Source organism: Erpetoichthys calabaricus, chromosome 15, assembly GCF_900747795.2.
Source record: "Erpetoichthys calabaricus chromosome 15, fErpCal1.3, whole genome shotgun sequence".
In the NCBI taxonomy this organism is placed as follows: Eukaryota; Metazoa; Chordata; class Cladistia; order Polypteriformes; family Polypteridae; genus Erpetoichthys; species Erpetoichthys calabaricus.
Window position 1 is genome coordinate 76381630 of NC_041408.2, and position 20133 is coordinate 76401762.

At 36.7% G+C, this 20133-nt stretch overlaps 1 protein-coding gene across 1 annotated transcript in view; it reads right to left on the bottom strand.

The window, feature by feature from the left end:
* Positions 1-956: 956 nt before the first annotated feature.
* capn2l (calpain 2, (m/II) large subunit, like) overlaps positions 957-20133 on the bottom strand; it is a 50949-nt gene continuing 31772 nt past the window's right edge. The window contains exons 5-21 of the mRNA XM_028820971.2: positions 18892-19060; positions 18334-18417; positions 17358-17443; positions 16549-16623; positions 14614-14774; positions 13422-13591; positions 13060-13071; positions 11521-11732; positions 9497-9533; positions 9180-9245; positions 8596-8653; positions 8035-8099; positions 5328-5396; positions 5140-5218; positions 4365-4481; positions 2048-2106; positions 957-1658 (exon numbers count right to left, since the gene is read on the bottom strand). Coding sequence (XP_028676804.1) covers positions 1635-1658; positions 2048-2106; positions 4365-4481; positions 5140-5218; positions 5328-5396; positions 8035-8099; positions 8596-8653; positions 9180-9245; positions 9497-9533; positions 11521-11732; positions 13060-13071; positions 13422-13591; positions 14614-14774; positions 16549-16623; positions 17358-17443; positions 18334-18417; positions 18892-19060 — 1543 coding nt within the window. The 3' untranslated portion in view covers positions 957-1634. The remainder of the gene's footprint in view (positions 1659-2047; positions 2107-4364; positions 4482-5139; positions 5219-5327; positions 5397-8034; positions 8100-8595; positions 8654-9179; positions 9246-9496; positions 9534-11520; positions 11733-13059; positions 13072-13421; positions 13592-14613; positions 14775-16548; positions 16624-17357; positions 17444-18333; positions 18418-18891; positions 19061-20133) is intronic.

Sequence of the window (20133 nt, forward strand, 5' to 3'; positions counted from 1 at the left end):
AAAATATTTTACCTACACAAAAAAAGTGAAGTTGAAACAATACAAAATATATTCACTTTGGTGTCCTGAATAAACTTTTCAGTTTGAAGACCAGACTAAGACATCAAATTCAATAATCAGCAGAAAAGCAGGCTAGGAGGCCGAGGCACACGTGAGCGGCAGGATGGAGGTTACGGGACAGGGAGCCACGTTTCTCTTACAGATTTCTTCACTAAGAACCCTTTGGAGGATAAATGCAATGGGCATGGCACACACGGAATACTTATTAGATTTGGTGTGCTCTTTTTTACTCTAAAATAAAAGTCTGACTTATTGCCTAAAAGCTCTTGAAAAGCAAATCCTCATTTTAACAGCACCTACTACTGAGATGTCAAACGTGAAGACTGTAAATGCGCCAGAAGCACTGCAGAACACTCTGACAAATGTTTAATATTTCTTCATATGCAAAGTTGCTGGACTATAGTCCATGGCTGGCATTAAAATGAAGGCAGTCCACTGTCTAAAGTGGTCAGCATCAAAGCCCCCAACCCCTGAAGGAGTCAGGATGTGGTTAACTTAATTCTGAATGTCCTGCAGCTTGGTACATGAAGAGCCTCTGAATTAAGCACACAGTGATATCACTGTGGCTGCTCAAAAGTTGCATACTTTGATAAACTGAGCAAACTCTTAATAACTTTTTTTCCTTGCAATTCAAAAGTTTAAAATAACGTTCTGAATAAGACGGAAGCCAGTTTTATTTGGAGAGTGAATTTACTTGAAATGAACCAACCAAAAACACACAACGGCAAAATACTCGGCTACTTCCCTTTCCTGATGTTGCCATGGTTACAGTGTTTACCGTACCAAACAGAGCGGCACTTCCTGTCTGAGTCGGACGCACACGGAGACGGAGATTTGTTACTCATCACAAAGCTTATTTTAACTCAAACTACACGAATTAACACCACATATAAAACATTTTTCAGAAAGCTTTATTTTTGTACATAACTTTGAACAATGAGTTCGAGAAAGAAGTCTACATATAACAAGCAGTTCACTTGAGATAAATAATGACATGATTTACTTTTTTTTTTATTTGCCAACAGACAAAAACTGGCAATTTTATTTTTACATGAGCTGTTCTGAAGTTATTGCTTTTTGATATTACCTGGGATTGTCATGTCTGTGGATACATAAATCTTAGGCTATCTTTTAACAGCAAAAAAAAAATATATATATGCAATCAGTTCATTCATGATTTTGGTCTTAGCTGGTCAGTATAATAACACACTTTGGTATGTATTTAAACATTGGCATAATTAAAAAGGAAGAACAAAGACCAGACCTTTGAGAGAAAAATAAAGAATCATTTAGTCATCCACATAGAACAGATAACTTAAATGTTTACCAAACCTTAATTTATATTTAAAAAAGGAATTTACAAAAAATTACTCTAAATGTAGCAGAGTATAAGATAAAACTGCAACCTTGTATGAAAATATAGGCTTAGCTTATCATACATTATTTTAAAAACTGGCATGTTTACAGTGATGGATCCAAAGTGTTCTGTTAAGACCAAATACCTTCTCATGCAGGGTGCCTAGAATTTAAGAAAGGTCCTTATGGGTGTCCCACCGTAAAGCTGGCAAGGACAATTACAGCATAGTAATATTCAGCCACTGTTAAAGAGAGAAAAAAGATGAATATACCTTTTTATCTTCTATCTTGTATATTTGCCATGTATATACATCATATATATGCAAAAGGCAACCACAAAAAGAGGCAGAGTTTGAAATAACTCAAAGAATTGAAAACACTGATGATACGGGGACTGAGAAGAAGACCACCTTCAAAGTAACGTACTTACTGGTTTAAACATTCTCTCTTAATTTTGGTTCTAACATGTCTAACAAATCACAGGCCTCATTTTTAGTTCAGACTAGGCCTTGTCAAGTTTAAACCTTATTTCTATGTTTTACCTATCAAGACCAAAAGATTCTAAAAGTAGTCACAAATGGTTTGTATGGCAGTAATCTACAGAAAGAATGAATCGCTTAACCTGACATACCTGCTTGAGTGTAAACTGCACCTCTCCATTTTGATCTTTGCTCAGAGTTTTAAAGATTCCTAGAAAGATAAACATTTGTCTAATTAGCTGTTGCTGTAGAATGCAAAGATGGCATCAAATTCTAACCGAGAAGTGCAAAAGGACAGTAATTAAATTTATATTATATATATCTTCATTCAAGGCGATAGCCAAGAAAGTACAAGTAGTAGGTTTGTTTACAGACTTTTTTTTTTTTTTTTTTACATTTAGCAACTCTTAAGGAGTTAATCGACTACAAATCTGTTATTAATCCTTACCATGTGTGTTGCAGGGAATGACACCAGTCAGAAACAGAAGTTCTAAAGCTGTTTTTGCATTATGGCATAAATGACCAAACAAACAAAACATGGCAATGCTAAGCTTATCTGATTTATTAACTACATAGCAGTGGTCTCCAGCTACGGTCCTGGAGCACTCTGGTGGTGGCAGGTGTTCATTCTCACCCTTTTTTTAATTAGTGGACCATTTTTGCTGATAATGAACTTCTTTTGCTTTCACTTTAACTGACCTGCTATTTAGACTCAGATTCACTTAATTGTTTCTTTTCCTTTCTTAATTAGTAGCCAAAAAAATAAAGAGATACAAAATACGCCAACACATCACCAGCTAACCTATCATTCAATATTTGAAACTAATGAAAGGTGAAGATCTCATTAATGCTGATCTGCTCAGGTCCACAAAATGTTCTGATGGTAGTCTTAGAAAAAAATAAAATGAAAATCAACAAGTTTGGAAATGTCTGCTGTGGCAAAATGAGAGCAGCAACAGGCCATAGTATTAAAAAATGGGGTAAATTGACAACAAGAATCAGCTTGTTTTTTTTTTTATTTAATTTTATTTATTTTATTAAAATCAAATAACATTCCATTCAAATAACTCAAGCTTTACTACAAAAAAAAAAAAAAAAAAGTTTTGAAAGAAATCAACCCCCACCCTGAGAAAGAGAGCTAGGCCAGCAGAGTACAACTTAAAGCCAGTAAAGACAAGAGAATAGATAAGTTAATAAAAGAATAAAGATAAATGGAGTAATAGTGTGGAGAGAACCTGCTTCCTCAATTTAAAAGCTTATTCTAAAATGTTATTGATCAGATCCTGCCAGGTTTTGAAAAGGTTTTGTACAGATCAAATATTATTTAACATCAGTTACCCCCTGACTTAGAATTGGAGAGTTGGGATTCTTCCAGTTGAATAAGATAAGTCTGCGTGCCAATAGTGAAGTAAAGGCCATGACAGTTTGTTTGTCCTTCTCCACTTTAAGCCCCACTGTGAGCCCACCAAACACAGCTGTTAGGGGATTAGGAGGGATTGTGACACCAAGTCTGTCTGAAAGACATTTAAAGATTTTGGTCCAGAATGATGTTAATTTGGTGCAGGCCCAAAACATGTGGCCCAATGAGGCAGGTTGGATTTTGCCCTGGAAACATTTTGGACAATTTTAAATGAGAGAGATGAGCTCGATATATAATTTTGAGTTGAATAATTTTATGCTTTGCGCATATGGAGCTCGACTGAATTCTGTGCATTGCTACTTTCCACCCCATCCTGGGTATGATGTTAATCTACATCCAGCCCTGCATTTAGGCCCTTCAAACTGCAGGTAAATACCTGGGGGTTGGTGGCAGAATTGGCACTCCAGCCACCTTAAAAAAACCTCCCACTGGTTCTCCTCCATCTGAACTTGTGTGGTGCTGAGGTGTCACCCATCGTATGGCTGCACTCGGGTCCTAATCTAGGATCCTGAGTTGGTTTGTCATGTGGTGGGTCCGGCAATGTGCTGTACGAGCTTGTGCTCCTGACCCCTCTCTCTCTCTACTTTCTACTCCTTTTCTGAAATGTTGAGTGAGAGATCCTTCAGGAATCAGCTTCTGATTAATAAACTGGTTGGAATGAAATTAGTTAGAGTTTGAGGTCAACTGTCGGCTCACTTCACATCTCATTTCTGTTTGGGTGCCATTTAAGAAAAAAAGAAGCAGTTCAGAGGACTGTATATTAAAAAAAAAACTCAGCAATTAAAATGAAAGGAAAAGAAGTTAATTATCAGCAAAAACAGGTCACTAATGTTGGGATGAAAACCTGCAGCCACAGCAGCCCTGTGGGACTGCAGCAGGAGACCCCTGGACTAGAGATATCTACCTGATTAACTGACTAAACCTTTTCAGCACCAGTGTAAAAGATGTTAAAATTCCATGAACATCAAGACAGTTTTTGTATATTTGTGCAGTAAAACAAGTGCTGGTGGCAAAATTGAAAAATAAAATGGGCGCCATTAGTAACTTACTAAACATGGATTCCAAACGAATCAGGCACCCAACAAAGTTGTCAAAATCAATGGTAAGATCCTGATCTGAGTAACGGGCAACGATACTCTGAAGTAATGCATTGTTGAGAGAAAAACCTGTGAATAAAAGTTAAGAGTTTATAGAGTTTTTAGAATTTACAATTAGCTAACTCATGCTGAAATAAAACAAATCTCAGAAGATAATTAAAAACATTTTTTTCTATAAATGAAGCCATACATTATAAGAAATTAATAAAATGTAAAGACTATTATTACTGTATAGGCTCATGCTGCTGTATCATTTACAACCAAGACCACCCGTAGTTTAGTATGGCAGTGCTGGACTTCTGTGTAATCCTGACTAACTGCATATCACTATGAGCAAATCCCTTAACCTCCATTAAATGATACTGTGGGTAGCATGGTACAACAGTGCTTAGCACTGCTACCTCACACATCCATGGTGGTCTTGTAGCCAAGGCACAGTGGGCACATTTGCATGCTCTCCCCCATGCTTGTGTTTTTTTTTGTCTCTGGGTATTCTGGTTTTCCTGACATATTCTAAAGATGCGCACGTTAATTTACGATCCTGAATGTCCTTTTGGCTGTGGGCATGAATGGGGCTGGTAATGGGATGAGCATCAATCAGGGCAACCCTGAACTGGATAAAGCAGATTATATCATTGTAAAACACAACAGGATGGTGTCATATTTTTCCTATGTTAGTATCAGATGTCTAAAACCAACATGCAGTAATTTTCACATATTATGCTACCTGCTTCTTCAATGGCCACACGCATCTCATGAGAGCTCATTGTACCAGATCTGTCAACATCTAGCTTACGGAAAATATTCTGTTGGAAAATAAACAAAGAGTATCTGAACAATTAAGCAATGCATCAGAGAAAATAATGTAAGATCATACAGAACAGCGTGGCGTATTAAAATAAGTATAATATCTACCAGGTATCGATCAATTTTCGTCCACAAAATTTTGAATTCCACCAAGCCCAGCTTTGCACTCCCATCCTGCTGAAAGAACAGTCAAGTACACACACTCATATTGAAACATTAGATACTCTACTACAGTATTTCTAAAAGGCAAAATATTTAAGATCTGAAATCGTATGTTTGAAGAAACCAAATAGGGAGAAAAGCTACCAATAAATATTACGCATTAGAAATTATTCTACAGAAAATGTGGCAGAAAACACCACCACCAGCTGAAATTGTGCCTTGTAACATCATAAAGACGTACTGAAGAACTACCATTTAAAACTGTTACAGTATTACAGGATGACAACAGAAGGAAAAATAATCAGTCCCACTATCTTATTAAAATAAAAGTGAATACAATAAATTTTCGGTTATATTTGATTAAGTAATTATTCTGTTTTGTAAAAGAAAAACTCAAGCTTATATATAAATTACTCAGTAAGTCAGAGCCAAAATTTTGACACATTCCAGTTATAAACTCTGAGGTTCACGTATCTTCCACAACACAGGTTCTTAAACTATGCATTGCGATCCATTGTGGGCTACGTGTTTTTTGAAGTTGTGTCGCACAGAGTCGTGAATCACAGTAACACCAAAAAGGAAAGTGTCACGTACAGTTTGAAGAATGTCTAGCAATGTGTCACCGCAGGCCACTAAATCAAATGTCATTGCTCCTTTAGCACCTGCGTCTGTCATTCTGCAAGGGCCAACTGGGCTGATGATCGCTGGTGATTCTCCAAGGTGGAAGGGGATGATGATCCCTGCCCCTTATCAGTGGCGACTAGGTGTCACAAAGACACAAAAAAAGGCACAACTGAGTCACAAGAAAAAAGTTTAAAAACCACTAATGTTCCATGTTTTTGTGTCATCATTCCAGTATATTTTCCACTAGAAGCAGCACCCAGCGTTACACATATAAATAATTTAACACTAGAATTCCTGAAGCCTACGAAAAAACTCGTAATCCTGGCCCACCATAAATCCCTTCGCACCTTCCTGTCAGCAGCTTTTGTTTTGTAAATGTGTCAATCACCACAAGCAAGCAGCCTGCAAGATACCCCCCCGGTGCCTGTTGATGGAGAGATGCGAAGGGATTTAAGGTGGGCCAGGATTACAAGATAATCCGTAGTCTTAAAGAATTCTAGTGTTAAAGCTCTGGTCTATTTGTTTGCTAGTCTGGCTTCAGTCTGCTCTGGTGTTTTTTGCTCTGAGCCACCAGATGGCAATGTCATTCAAACTGTAGCAATAAGGAAAAAAACCCCAACAAACTAAAGGTACCCCCAGGGTCAAAATTTTGGGTTAGGACATAATCTACGGTATTCCCCTGATCAAATAATCCAGCATTATGGATTTGAATGCTGGGCATACACACACACACACACAGATTTTGAGCTTTATAGATTAGATAGCTTTCTGTTTATATGACAAAACTGTGAAAGCCCAGTATCCAAAAATTTGGCACTGTCCTGTGAAGAAACTATTACTGTACAGCAAAGTGGCATTGCCATCTTTTCTATAGCATGGAACACGATCCTTTGCATCTGTAGTCCTGTCCTCACTGACATTTAAAATCAAAAGTCAAGTCAGTTGAGATAAAGTGCAGGTTTCACAAATGCCATGCTGTGCCTGTCTGTTTCAATGCACTCTTCTGGCTTCTGAATCAGATAAGACTGCACCAGTCAAATGACACTGGTAAAGGCTCAGAGAGGCCTCAGTGTTGTACCATTTATAATTGGCCAGTAAGCTGAGATCAACCTGACGAAACTGTGCAACCAAACGGATGAGCTGAAGTGCACCCAAGGAACGTCAATGGTAAACCGACCTCCCTTTTCTTTACAACCCAGTGAAAGCATGACTTAATGCCTGGCAGAAGGTGGTTTCATGTCTGTTTCAGTGCAAGACCCCCACTGTATTTCTGGCAGTAACAAAGGCTGGAATGATCCTTGTACTTCATAGAATTACCTAGTGCCTAAACCTAAGAGTAGAAGACCATCCATAATGAAGTTGACCATGGGTGCTTCATTAAGTCCAGCTTCACTAAAGGACACCTAGGTGCACAAGAAACAGACTGTAGGTAAAAGTAACTCCCCAGAAAATGTTGCTTGATGCTAACAAAAGAGGACTGCTGTGTGTAAAATTTGAAATAATTATATATGAGTACAGTCGGCAACCAGAAGGTGCGACTACAGCTGAGAGAATCAGATAAAAGCATCTCAACATCCTTACACGTGTGCCAGAGGAGAAGCCCCTGTGGACCCTTAGGGAATCCTTGACAAACTTTCACCGCCATCTCTGGAGAGGAGAGGAATTCAACCCTACGTATATTGCTTATAATGTTATTTCTGATTCTGTATTGTTTGTAACCTTGTAGTTGGGGTAAAGCCAGCAAACATACATTAACATATGTATTTGTGATTATTGGTATGACTAAAACTGAAAGTAATAATGTGTGTAAAGGACAGGATTGTATCTCTTACAAGTTTTACCTTCTAAAGTCAATCAATAAGAAACTTAACCTAACCTAACTTTCCACTAAAGTCAAAAGCGCTGCTAAAAGCAGCTAGTCTTGTATGGGATTTAAGAATTGAGTCTGTTTCCTTTCAATTTAGTTTTGAAATTTGTCCAAATGGACTGTGCGATCAAGATTTATGTGACACAAAATTCAAAAGGATACGTCCAGCAGGTTAACCATATTGCGACAGGTGTCCAGGCTAAATCCATCCGTTTTAACATCAGTGCCTAAAAGATATTAGTAATTAGAATATGAATAAAACAGCGTCTGCTACCTTCTGAAAGGAACTTCAACCCAAACAGGTCTTAAGTGAGCAGGTCTGACTACACCAAAGTAGCTAAGCAGGACGGGTGCTTCAGCAGGGTGTTCAGTCAACTCCGTCATCCCACAATGTGCAAACAGGTCATTTTTTAAAGTTAAGAGCACAGTACAAGATAGAAGACTATCAACTTTGTTGAAAGACTGTTTTAATTGCAAAAATCAAACCAAAAACACAACACAACTTGCCTTGGAAGTATTGTCTCTAGCAGTAATAATGATTTTAGGGACAGAAGAAATAACATATTTCAAAAGTCCTAAACTTTGTAATATGTTGCATCTAACTACACTGTCAGGTACACCACTTCCATAAATATACATTGCAATAGATGGAATTAACAAGGCAGAAATGACAAAGTATAGTAAAAAGTGATATGCAACAAAAGTAAATTCAAACAGACATACGTTTGGAAACCACTTTGTTCAGTATTGTTCGTAATTCAAAAGCAGATATTTCACTGTCCTACAGAAAGAAAAAGAACCAAGAAGCCAAGGTTTGAGGTAAAGAAAAAAATCATAATCTGAACAAAGCCCAGGTACAATTACATAAAAGTTTATGCTAATTATTATTACCTAACTTAATTCTCATAAAGGTATTACATAAATATAAAAAGCTGTATGCTTGAAAGTTAACAAAAGCCGATACTCCACCCTTGAGGTGGTCTGCCAAATCAGACTTGACATAAATCACAGCATTCTTTTGTTTTTGGAGGATATGTTCTAATATTTGGTAAATAAGGAGGCAGTTATTGTTTCTGTGAAGTTGACCACCACAAAATTTACCCTTTACCAAATTACAAATGATACAAAGATATATAGTACTGTATATACAAACATATCATGCATGAACAATTCTATAAACTTAAAAAAAAAACCAAAAAAAACCAAAACAAACAAAACCCATCCACCACCGTCCTTTTTATGAATCTTAATAAACAAACAATTGCACAGGTACAACATACAATTAATTGCAAAAAGGATTTACCAACCTCTCCTGCTAACTGATTAAAGAGACCTCTGAATTTGGCATCAATATCTGCTTCTGTGATTTTTGTCTGCAAAGATAACCGTAAGAACAGAAATATAAAAAGGCAAAAAGAAATCGTGTGAACAGAAGCAAAAGGTTCCATGCCTCTAGAAAGTCTACTATATGATGCGAGTATCTGTAGGATTTCAGAACAATAAAACAAACTGATGACATGCAACTATAACGGCACCTTGGAAAACCAACTACAGTAAACATAACTTAAAAAATCAGGTTTTACTTGAATTCTATTTCAAAATGTGTTACAGCTTATAATGTTACCTCATCAAGTTTGGCATCAATCTTGTCATCCATTTCACTGGTGGAAAAAAAAAGGAGTAAAAATAGTCAGGGAAGATGTCTACAACTTCCACTTATTATTTCTTTATTATTATTTTTTTCTTTATTCATCCATCCACACACATTTAGGCTGATGGAAACTTTAAATGTTTGCTCAAACCATTACACTGAATCATTAAACTATGAGTGATTAACAAGCTGCAGTCAACACAAGCTACTCTGAGGACTCTCTAACAAACCCGTGTTTGCTCGATTAGCAATCGCTTAAATAAATGTTCAAACAAGCTGCAATCTTCACTTTTTAAACATTTACCTCTTACTCGTCATCTCTTAAGTGACAACACTGCAGACTGCTTGGCACAGATTTAAATTTTAAATCTTTATTTGAACTTTTGTATCTTTTACTTCATTCTTTTAGCCCCCCCTCCCCACCAAAACAATAATTTCTGGAATGTGCAAAAAACAACCTTATTCATTGGCCAGGAGTAAATAAGGTTAGCGTGGGCATCAGCCTGGGAAAAGAACAGTTTTGTAACAAACATAGCAGTGGTATAAAGATGATCATTCATTTATGTAATCATCGTTAACTCCACGTGCGGAAAGGCCTTCAAGTGTACACTGTACAGAAAGAGTGAAGGTCTTCATCACCACCACTTGGACTAGACGTCTGCATTGTCATTGAAACTGACAAGAAAAATGGCGTCTGCAGACTGGAGGATCCTTTATACTGCAGCCATGTATGTACCCACACTTGAAGGGATTCATCTTTATCATCTGTATCCTTAAAAAGACACTTACAATACATCTCCTGCTTTTTGGTATCAGTAGTTTTACTGGATTTTATTTATTTTGCTTCATTGCAATAGAGTGTACATATTCTTTGGTTGAATCAAGGTGTAGTGCTAAGAGCACCTAGTGTGGGTCATTTTCTTATTCCGAAATGGGATTAGCAGCTGAGGAGGCAACTTGGTGACAAAGGTGTTGCATGACATTCAGGGATGATGACAGCCTTTTGGAGTGCTTATGTCAAGGTAGAAAATGTCTTTGCTTCACGGCATCAGCTTCCCTGCACATGAACAGCTGCCTCAAGCAGTTATACAGAAGTTTCATTTTACTTAAGGCACCTGCCCACATGCAGATAAAGCCAAATACATGGGGTATATTAAAGGAGATATAACTAGCGGTCACACTGTAGTTAGCTACACCATATGGCATAGGTGAAATAAAACAATGAGCAGATGGCTTTTCATAATAACACTGTATATACTGTATATAATATAACGGACAACATGAATGGACTTGGCATCACAACGGAGGTGGGTGGTGATGTTTTTTCTGGACAGGAGGCCATCTTGTGATGTTGTAGATGGACAGACATCCTGGGGTGACCAGTATAATAAAAGGACAGAAGGAGACTGTCTCCCAGGCCATGATTACCCCCAATACATTGGGGGTCAGCATACCTCCCACCCAGTGTATTGGGGGACTTCTGTTTAGACAGCCACAGGGCTGCATGGGAGTTGTAGATCTTGAGTCCAGCCCTGTTGGGATCCTTTGCTGGAGAGAACTTCCAGTAGGAGGCTCACTTTTCAGGTAAAGGTTCTGCCTGACCTGGAAGTGTTGGTGTGCCAGACGTACCCCTGGGTCTGCCTTAAAAAGGTGTCCTTTGTTTCACCTAGGAGAGTCAGAGTGGGGAGTGGAGGAGAACAAAGCTTGGAAGTTAAGGAAGTTGGAAGGAACAGAACTGTGCTTGTTGATCGGTGTAAAAAGGGTATAATTTTGCAAGACTGTGCACTTGAAACAAAGGTACTATGCCTTAATAAAATAATTGTTTGGTCCAGAGTCTGAATTGTGGTCAGTTGCTTTGGGGCACCAAGAAGCCCCCTACAGGTCACTATATATACTATACACTGTAAATATTATACATAAAGAAAACCTGCATAGTATATTGTTTCACAAACAAATTTATGTAGAAAGTATCAAAGAATCTGACTCTAAACACTCACATTGTTTCTGCATGCTTTTCTGCAAAGACTCGGAGGCAGAAATCAGCATCTTTGTTGGGCTCGAACGTGGAGGGGACAACGAGATATTCTCCAGGTGGCAGTTTGAAGCGGTTGCATACTTCCCGTAGATTAATGAAGGTCTCTGATCTTGCTTTTGATTGATTTCTTGAAAAGAAGTCCTTGTTCAGGTGTACAACCTTCTGTCCAATGCACTGTATTGTGTTTAAAAATAAAAAAGATTCCTTAAATTTAAAATCACAGTTGGGAATATTCACTGAAAATTTACACGTGCGGAGAAAAAAACAAAACAAAACAGCAGGCCTGTACGTTAAATCGATTTTCATTTTATGTTTAGTTTTCACATTCAGTTACGTGGTTTCTTCTGCCCCTAATTAAAATGCAACTTACAGTTAGGCAGTCTGTTTCATCAGTGAAAATATGGCTGCAAAACCCAAGAAGAGTGTTAGCAGTGCCATTTACCTCTCGCACTTGCTTCTCAGCAAGGCATTAAGCAGTCCTTATGCCATGATTCTTGACAACGCTACAGACTTTTGTGTAGCTAACCATAATGTAAAAAAACTAGGAATCTTATTCAAGGAGCAAATCTGTTAAATTGCCATGATAGTCCAATTACCACAGAGCAAAGTGACCGTAATGGCAGAGGACAAAAAGGATCTGCTTTAGTTCAAATGACTTGGTGGTGGCTATGGTCCATGGCAGTGGTGCGAGCATGAGGACCAGGGTTTAATTTGCAAATATAAATGAGCGTAGACAGCACAAAAAGAGAACCTAATCACTGCCAGATTATTTTAATAATTATTTTTATAACTATTGTAGCGTGCCCCGGCCAGGACACCTCCATGCTGGAAGGGCTACGGGAGCAAGTGTAACCATAGTGTTACCTCCCCCAGGATGCTAGATGGCAGCCCACCATGGGTTGCAGCGGTGCCTCAGACTCTTATAGGGCTTAATGGTAATTGGAGTTTGGTGTGGCCCTGTTGGGATCTGCGGGCGCCGCCAGGGGGTGATGCAGCAGGATCTGCCGAGCCATTTTGGACAGTTCTTCCACCATACCCGGAAGTGCTGCCAGAAACTAGGTCATCAAGCACCTGGAGCACTTCCAGGTGCAGTATAAAAGGAGCCAGTAGCCACTACTTGAGCATCCAGAGTCAGGAGGAGGAAGACAAATCTTGACCAGAGGAGTAGAGGAGAAGAAAAAGAGAGGAAGAGAATTATTTGTGCTAGTGCTGGGAACTGTGCTGTACTTGTGGGAAACGGGGGAAAGCATTTTCCACGAGGTAAAAAAAAAATTCAAAAATGGCACACGCTTGTCTGTATTGGGTTGAGGCAGCGGTACCAGCCTAGGTGGTCCACACTATACAAGTTTCATTCACAATATTACTTTGTACACAGACTATATGCAGGAAATCAACAGGTACATCACAGATAATTTAACACGCTAGCACTGCTTCTAGTGCCCACCAAGCACAGACAGACTCCAAAGTGCAGCTCAGAAGATTGATTCTTATTGAGACATACCTCTTTGGGAATCTGTGGAAAAAAAGAGAAATAGAAAACATTTTTTTTAATTTGGCATAACATTCAGATTTCATTTCAAAGATAAGAATAAGGAATGCTAATATGACATAAATAAAAAAACAGTGTTTAGTGGAAGACATAACCTTGTGTTGCCTTAATGTTAATTCAGGATAACATTTACAGTACATCATTTTAAACACTATCTTGGATACACTGTACCATCTCACTTTAACAAATTCTCCAATATGTAACTGCTAACAGCTTTGAGATGTACAAGAAATATATAAAAAAATAAAATTACTGTCAGCTGTATTTGTTTTCTGTCTAAATCTGTATATTAGTGTAACAGGATTAAACTGTACCTCATAGATGGCAAAGCCAATTGTGTGCATATCTTCACCCATTTTTCTTTGCCTTCTGCGGTTCTTCTGAATTAGGCCAACTAGGAAGCTGCAGCCCACCTCATTGTCATCTGGGTCATCATCTGCCTCGTCCAATTTGATAACATATTGGGGGTTTGTCCAAAATGTGGCTAGAGGTGTAAAAAAAGGGCAGTAGGATTTGTGAATCAAGAAACAGCACAGAAGAGAATTTTCTTATTGCTATATTTAAGAAGCCTTTACTGAAACTTAAAAAGAAGGACTTCAACCAGCATTCAACAGGGTTTATTTATTATGTTAGGGAGGCACAAGCTCTTCACTTAATAAGACAAAGAATCATTAAAGTCACGTCCTGGTTTAATCCAAAATGTCAAGGGGGCAATGAAAATAACTACATTTCAAATGAAAGTAAATCTAAACTATTTTAGTAAAAACAGTCTGCTTTTGCTCCAGCATTTAAACAAGCTGGTGAACAATTATAGTGCACATTAAAGTTGATTTCACACCAAAATTGAAAGTAATAGTTTGAGAGCGATATGTTCAGGAAGTAACCAGTGCAGAAAAAAAAAAAAAAAAAAAAAAATTTAATTATATATATATATATATATATATATATATATATATAAAGCCCGAGTTTATGCCACACCCAGAAGATGCAGACATCGGAACAAATATTTTGTCATAATGAAGGCTTATTTTAATAATACAATGCCATACCCAGTACACATCTCGTTCAGGATGGGCTTCTTGTTTTGTTGCCCCTGTAGTGATAGTGATTTCTAGTCCACACACACAGACACACTGTATATACCACTGATACCGTTTTTAATATGAAATGTTGTTCTTACTGTGTGCACACGACAATTTGAAGTCGAATGTAAAAGTAAACCAGCAAAACCTGTTAGTAGTTCAATGATTCAGCTTAAGGTGGGATTTTAACAGGGTTGCAACTGTTAATCTTCCATGCCACCTATGGTTGCATTTGAGATTTTCATGCCTAAAAGTGCTACTGTGCTTTTTGTGCTCCCACCTAACCCCCTTTTCTTACAGATACAATGGGCACAACAGCCTTAACACATTTTGGAGCAACCTCTTCAAGGGTTGCACAAAAGCCACTGATCAAAAAATTGCCATTTGATATACTATATTAAAATGTTGTGCAATCAGTGCATACTTGGATAGTTTCTGCAGCCACCAGCAGTTGATCCCCTTCTCCAGTTCCCCTCAAATCTGGATAAATCCCACTTCTTGAATCTGTCGCTTGTTAGAGCGTCGGGTGTTAGATTACAGATCTCCACACGTGAATAATGTCGTAGAAAATCATTAAAGGACATCCTGGAGGGGATACCACAGAAATAATCATTCATTTAATTTTCTGTTCTTCGTCATATATGACTTAAAAGTTCACTATCAACAAACTATACTGCAAAAAATGAAACCTAAGGAAGTGAAAAGTATTTATATCATGACATTAAATCTCGTTTTCCTTATTGTAAGAATAATCGAACTTATCAAAAAAAACTTGTATTTACAATTACTTAGCAAACTTTAAGAAATCTTGTCAAGTAAATTTTGCTTACCCTATTGGCAGATTTTTTGCTAAATAAAAGCAAAACAACTCCCATTTAAAGTTTTTTTTGCAGAGTATATTGTCTAGATTATTAATAAGTATTCGAATATATACCACAGTTTATACAGCTGGCAAATATATCTCAGTATGATCCATCTACTTAAAAATAATTTTGATAACATAATAAATATTTTGTACTGTGGCAGAGGTTTATATACAGTAGGTATATAGGCACAGTAATGACACAATGAAATAGTATTGCAGTGCTAGGTTACTAAAACCTAGAAAATGGCTAACGTAAGAATTTTCTGTTTGAAAGTAATATTTGTTGTGGTAGCCACTTTAAATAATATACTGTAAGCCACTGCAGCCATTTGCTCCAATGTTTTCCAGCTGTGCTCCAAAATCTCAAAGTTGTGCAGGTTAGGAGGACTGGAGACCCTAAAATGATCTTTTCTAAGTATTTGTGTGTGGCAGACTGTGCTTTATGTCAGCACCCAGGGAATCTGGGACAGGCTTTGAATTCCCACAAAACTTAAACCGGATTACAAGGTTAGAAAACAAGTGAATGGCTGCATAAACAGCTATATAGTGAACAGAATGCAGATATTATAATTGCACTGCTTCACCATAAAAAGGGACATAATTAATTACATCACAGTGTGCTATGGAACCACAACCAAGAAGGAAATATCGTGGCTTGTGACATCAGTTAAAAATCATTTGGTTTGACTTGCTGTCCAAACCAAACATAAATGTAATAACACCAGTGCTATAATGTAGAACTCCAAAAATGCAGTCAAAAACTGCTAAACCCTTTATGGTCTGTTAGAGCCTATCATATCATCAAAGCCTTGAGGACAAGGGTACAAAGAAGATGTAATCCCCCAATATTATTTACTTTCCACATCTCCTTCAATTCCTTGGAACACTCCAGTTTTTCTCCACCATCCCCAAGACATGCCTGTTAATGTAAGTTGTCCTGTTTGTGAGTGTGTGTGTGTGTGCGCACATGTAGGTGTGTGCCATTGAAATAAGTGGCCCCCCAGTTCAGGGCTTATTCCTCTGCCGTGTCAGAGTCTGCCAAGATACGCTCAGTGCAACCGCAAAATGGATTAAGTGGATTTGAGAATGCATGTACTGTATAGGCCATTTTAAGTGCGTGTTTTATTACATTTTATTAGTATTGAGAAAACAAAACACAAAAAAATACCAATAAGCTTATGAAAAAGGAAATGAAAAGTTTTTTTTTTTTTTTTAAATTCACACTTAATTCTGCATACAGAATAACCGTCAGTTTGGTCAAGTGCCTACTCTTACTTATTAACCAACCTGAATAGACTCCCCCAAAAAGGTCATGCAAAAAGGCAATTTCCCCTTGGAGATTAATACCAAATAAGGTTACCTCACTTCTTACATTACAAAAGAATTCAATAGATATACAAATCTGAGCAGTGGAGTTAATCGTATCAGGTTTTGGGAAATAAACACAAACACAAAATATTTCCAACAGTTAAACTGCACATCAAACCAACCTACCAGAATTCTCCATCTTCTGACTTGTTACTCAGTCTGGACTTTTCTCCAGCACTGATCTGACTCCATTCTCGTGAGCTGAAAAATGGGTTGTTGTTTAAAATATTTTAAATAATAATAATAGTGTTTGATCTTTAAACTATTAGCTTTCATAATGCCTAAAATATGATATTTGTTTATAAAAAAAATAAGATTCTAAAGGAGCCCCAAACAGAAATCAGCTTAGTAGGAATTCAGCTGAGGTACAGTGGCGTAACTTGAGGATTATTAAGAAAAATGCTAGGGCTGCCTTTGGTCTCTATATCCAAGTTTATTTGTTTTGACTACTCATTACAACGCACTATCAACATTTAAGTGCAGAGTATTTCATAAAATGCAAAATATTATTGCTTCTGTTGTTCTGATTTGTACAGAGGTTATGTTAATGATCAAGTATGTAGAATATACTGTAAGTACAACATATACTACACAGAAGTAGGTGATGTATAATTATTTGTGGCTCTGAACACTGAACAAAAGGACATCTTTTGAGATCTTTTGAAAAGATTTTGAGATGTATATTAGAAAAAAAAAAAAACTTCTGAAATTGGCAATTCTTGTTAAGTATATTTAACTTATTTGTCAAATGTCCTTCGTATTCCCATTTTGAAAATGCATTTTAACTATGTGCCTTTTCACTGTACTTTTATTACACGAACTATACAACAACAGAATTAAAGACATGAAGCAACGGATCCTGGAATATGTTGTCTAGGTAACTATGAAACATTATTTATTATATAACATTTATACATATTGAAATATATATATACTTATCACTCCAGGGTCCAGTCCATTCCACCTGACCCCAGGGATTGCGGATTCTGATCAGTTTCTCAGGGCGTCCTCTATAATCTACCTAAAAAACATGCATGAAGAAAAGGTTTTAATGCCACACGTATATTAGTATTCTTCTCCTTTTTATTCTGTATTTAAAATCATTGATGTTTTCAAGGATCTATACTGGAGTTCCAAGATAAAGACATTATCCTTGAAGCAAAACCTTCTGTAACAGAGATGTTGAAAATCCACACACAACAACCACAACTCAAGTCTGACTGATCTCCCTTTGTTATTAGAATTAATTACTTACTAATTTCCAGGCAGATATTCAGGAAAACTGCAAACTTAAAACAATTGCAGTGAAGATGACTGTTGCTTCTGTACATGACTAACTTTAATATTTTTGATTAACAAGGGTGACCATTATTAGTTTATTCAAAATTAATAAAACACCACCCTGCAAAGTTTGATTTTGCTTTGGTCAATATGTTAAACTGCCTATATTCCTGTTAGTTTTCAAATCTAGGCTAAAACATATTGGTTTAGTCAGGATTAAAACTAAATATTTCAAATTCACAATGAAATCAACACTCCAATCTGTCTTTTGTCTCTTCTTTTAAAGTTTCTATTGTAGTGTATTATTTTTAATTTATGTAAAATAATATAGCCAACTTTTATTTTGTCCATTAATTATCTGATGATGACCAAAGACATTTAGATTTTTACTACTTTCCCTGGCGCTGAAATGTTAGAAGGACCTTTTTCTTGAGTTTTAAGGCCCATAAATCTGTAACGCTGCTTTGTGACATTGCTCATTGTAAAATGTGCCATATAAATAAACTCTGATTTGATTTAATTCTAATTACAAGTAAAAAATAGCAAAATACATGGAAAAGTCAAACTCAGCATCACTGTGAGGGTCTCCAATAACACTCTGATAAGTTTACTTGCACTGCACACAAATACCTCCTCTGCTCCAGTCAATGAGTATGCATGTCCTTTCACCAGTTTCTGGGAAGTTACTGCCTCTGTTTCGGCTGAACTTGTGATCTAAACAATATCAAATAAGCACAAAAATTAAAAAACTAACAGGATACATAAACAAAAAAAAAACACCTTTGCAATAAAATAGTTCACATTTATTCTTCAGGTAAAATGAAAGAAATCAACACTAAAACTGAATTAGGAACCAGTCAATCTAGTAATTTCTTTAAATATTTTCACTTAAGATAAGCTCTAAACCCCAGTGAGCCTAAAATGAGTTTGAGAATGTCACATTTTAATTTATGATTTACTAATCATGTTGAGTGTTATTATATCAGAAATTGCAAATACACAGAAAACTCCCTCTTTAAAAGTAAAAATGTGTTCCAGTACTAAATTATTCACAAAAGGTATTTAAAGGTGATTTCTTTTTGTACGTTAAGCTTGGTTATATCATAATTAAAATGAACATCAAATATTTTTAAAAACTATTCCAAAATTTATGTGTAATGATCATGTGACACATAAATAATTACTCACATCTATAGAGCAACCAAGAAGTGATCCTGTTTGCAAAGCTTTACTAATTATTTTAAATAGCTGGGGATGAGGCCGACGCAATTCATAAACTTCTGCAATTCCTCCAGTAAAATCTTCAAAGCCTTCTGTGGTAGTTCCACCAGACAGAGCTTCATAACAGCCATTCAACCTAGAAAACAACAATAAATTCATATTATCATCCACCCACAGCCCTACCTGATCCCAGTGTGCAGTGTTACTGGAAGCTGGCACATGAGCAAGATGACACTGGAAGTGATGCTACAGTTCAGTCAGCAGTAACAATCCCAGGCATGTGACAAAGTTAAATAAGTGAAACTTGGGTGGCTTCTACACGGCAATTATAAAGAATACAACTACTTGGTAAAACACAGAGAAGCATAACAGTCAGAAAGGAGAGGATAAAGTGATACCTTTTCTTTTTTTATTGTTTGAATTTTACAATTATAAAAAGCTGTCATTTTAATGCTAAATGTTTTTTAAGCTTTACTAGCTACTCTCTGGATATCCTACCCAAATATGGAGTATACTCTGCACTTCATTTTAGCTTGAAAATCACAGATTGTAACTGTAATCACTTATTGTAAATAATCAAATCAATGTGTATATTAAGCTTAGTTTAGGTGTAAAACTCAATTAGACTATAAAATCTTTAAAATGTACTTTATTCTTGTTGACAAATGTCTTGTTATGCAAGAAATAAGGACTGAAATGAAAATTACAGGTCAAACATATTTTTGTGTTTTTGTTAACATTTTTTTCTCTCTACATTTTCCACTAGTTTTTGTCTCTTCTGAAACGTCACTATGGAGCATACCAAGCAATACATGCAGTATAAAACATATTATATATATATATATATACCCCATAATGACAATGTGAAAAATGTTTACTTGAGAATTTTGCAAATTTATTAAAAATAAAAAAATTGAGAAAGCACATGTACATAAGTATTCACAGCCTTTGCCATGAAGCTCAAAATTGAGCTCAGGTGCATCCTGTTTCCCCTGATCATCCTTGAGATGTTTCTGTACCTTAGTTGGAGTCCACCTGTGGTAAATTCAGTTGACTGGACATGATTTGGAAAGGCACACACCTGTCTATATAAGGTCCCACAGTTGACAGTTCATGTCAGAGCACTAACCAAGCATGAAGTCAAAGGAATTGTCTGTAGACCTCTGAGACAGGATTGTCTCGAGGCACAAATCTGGGGAAGGTTACAGA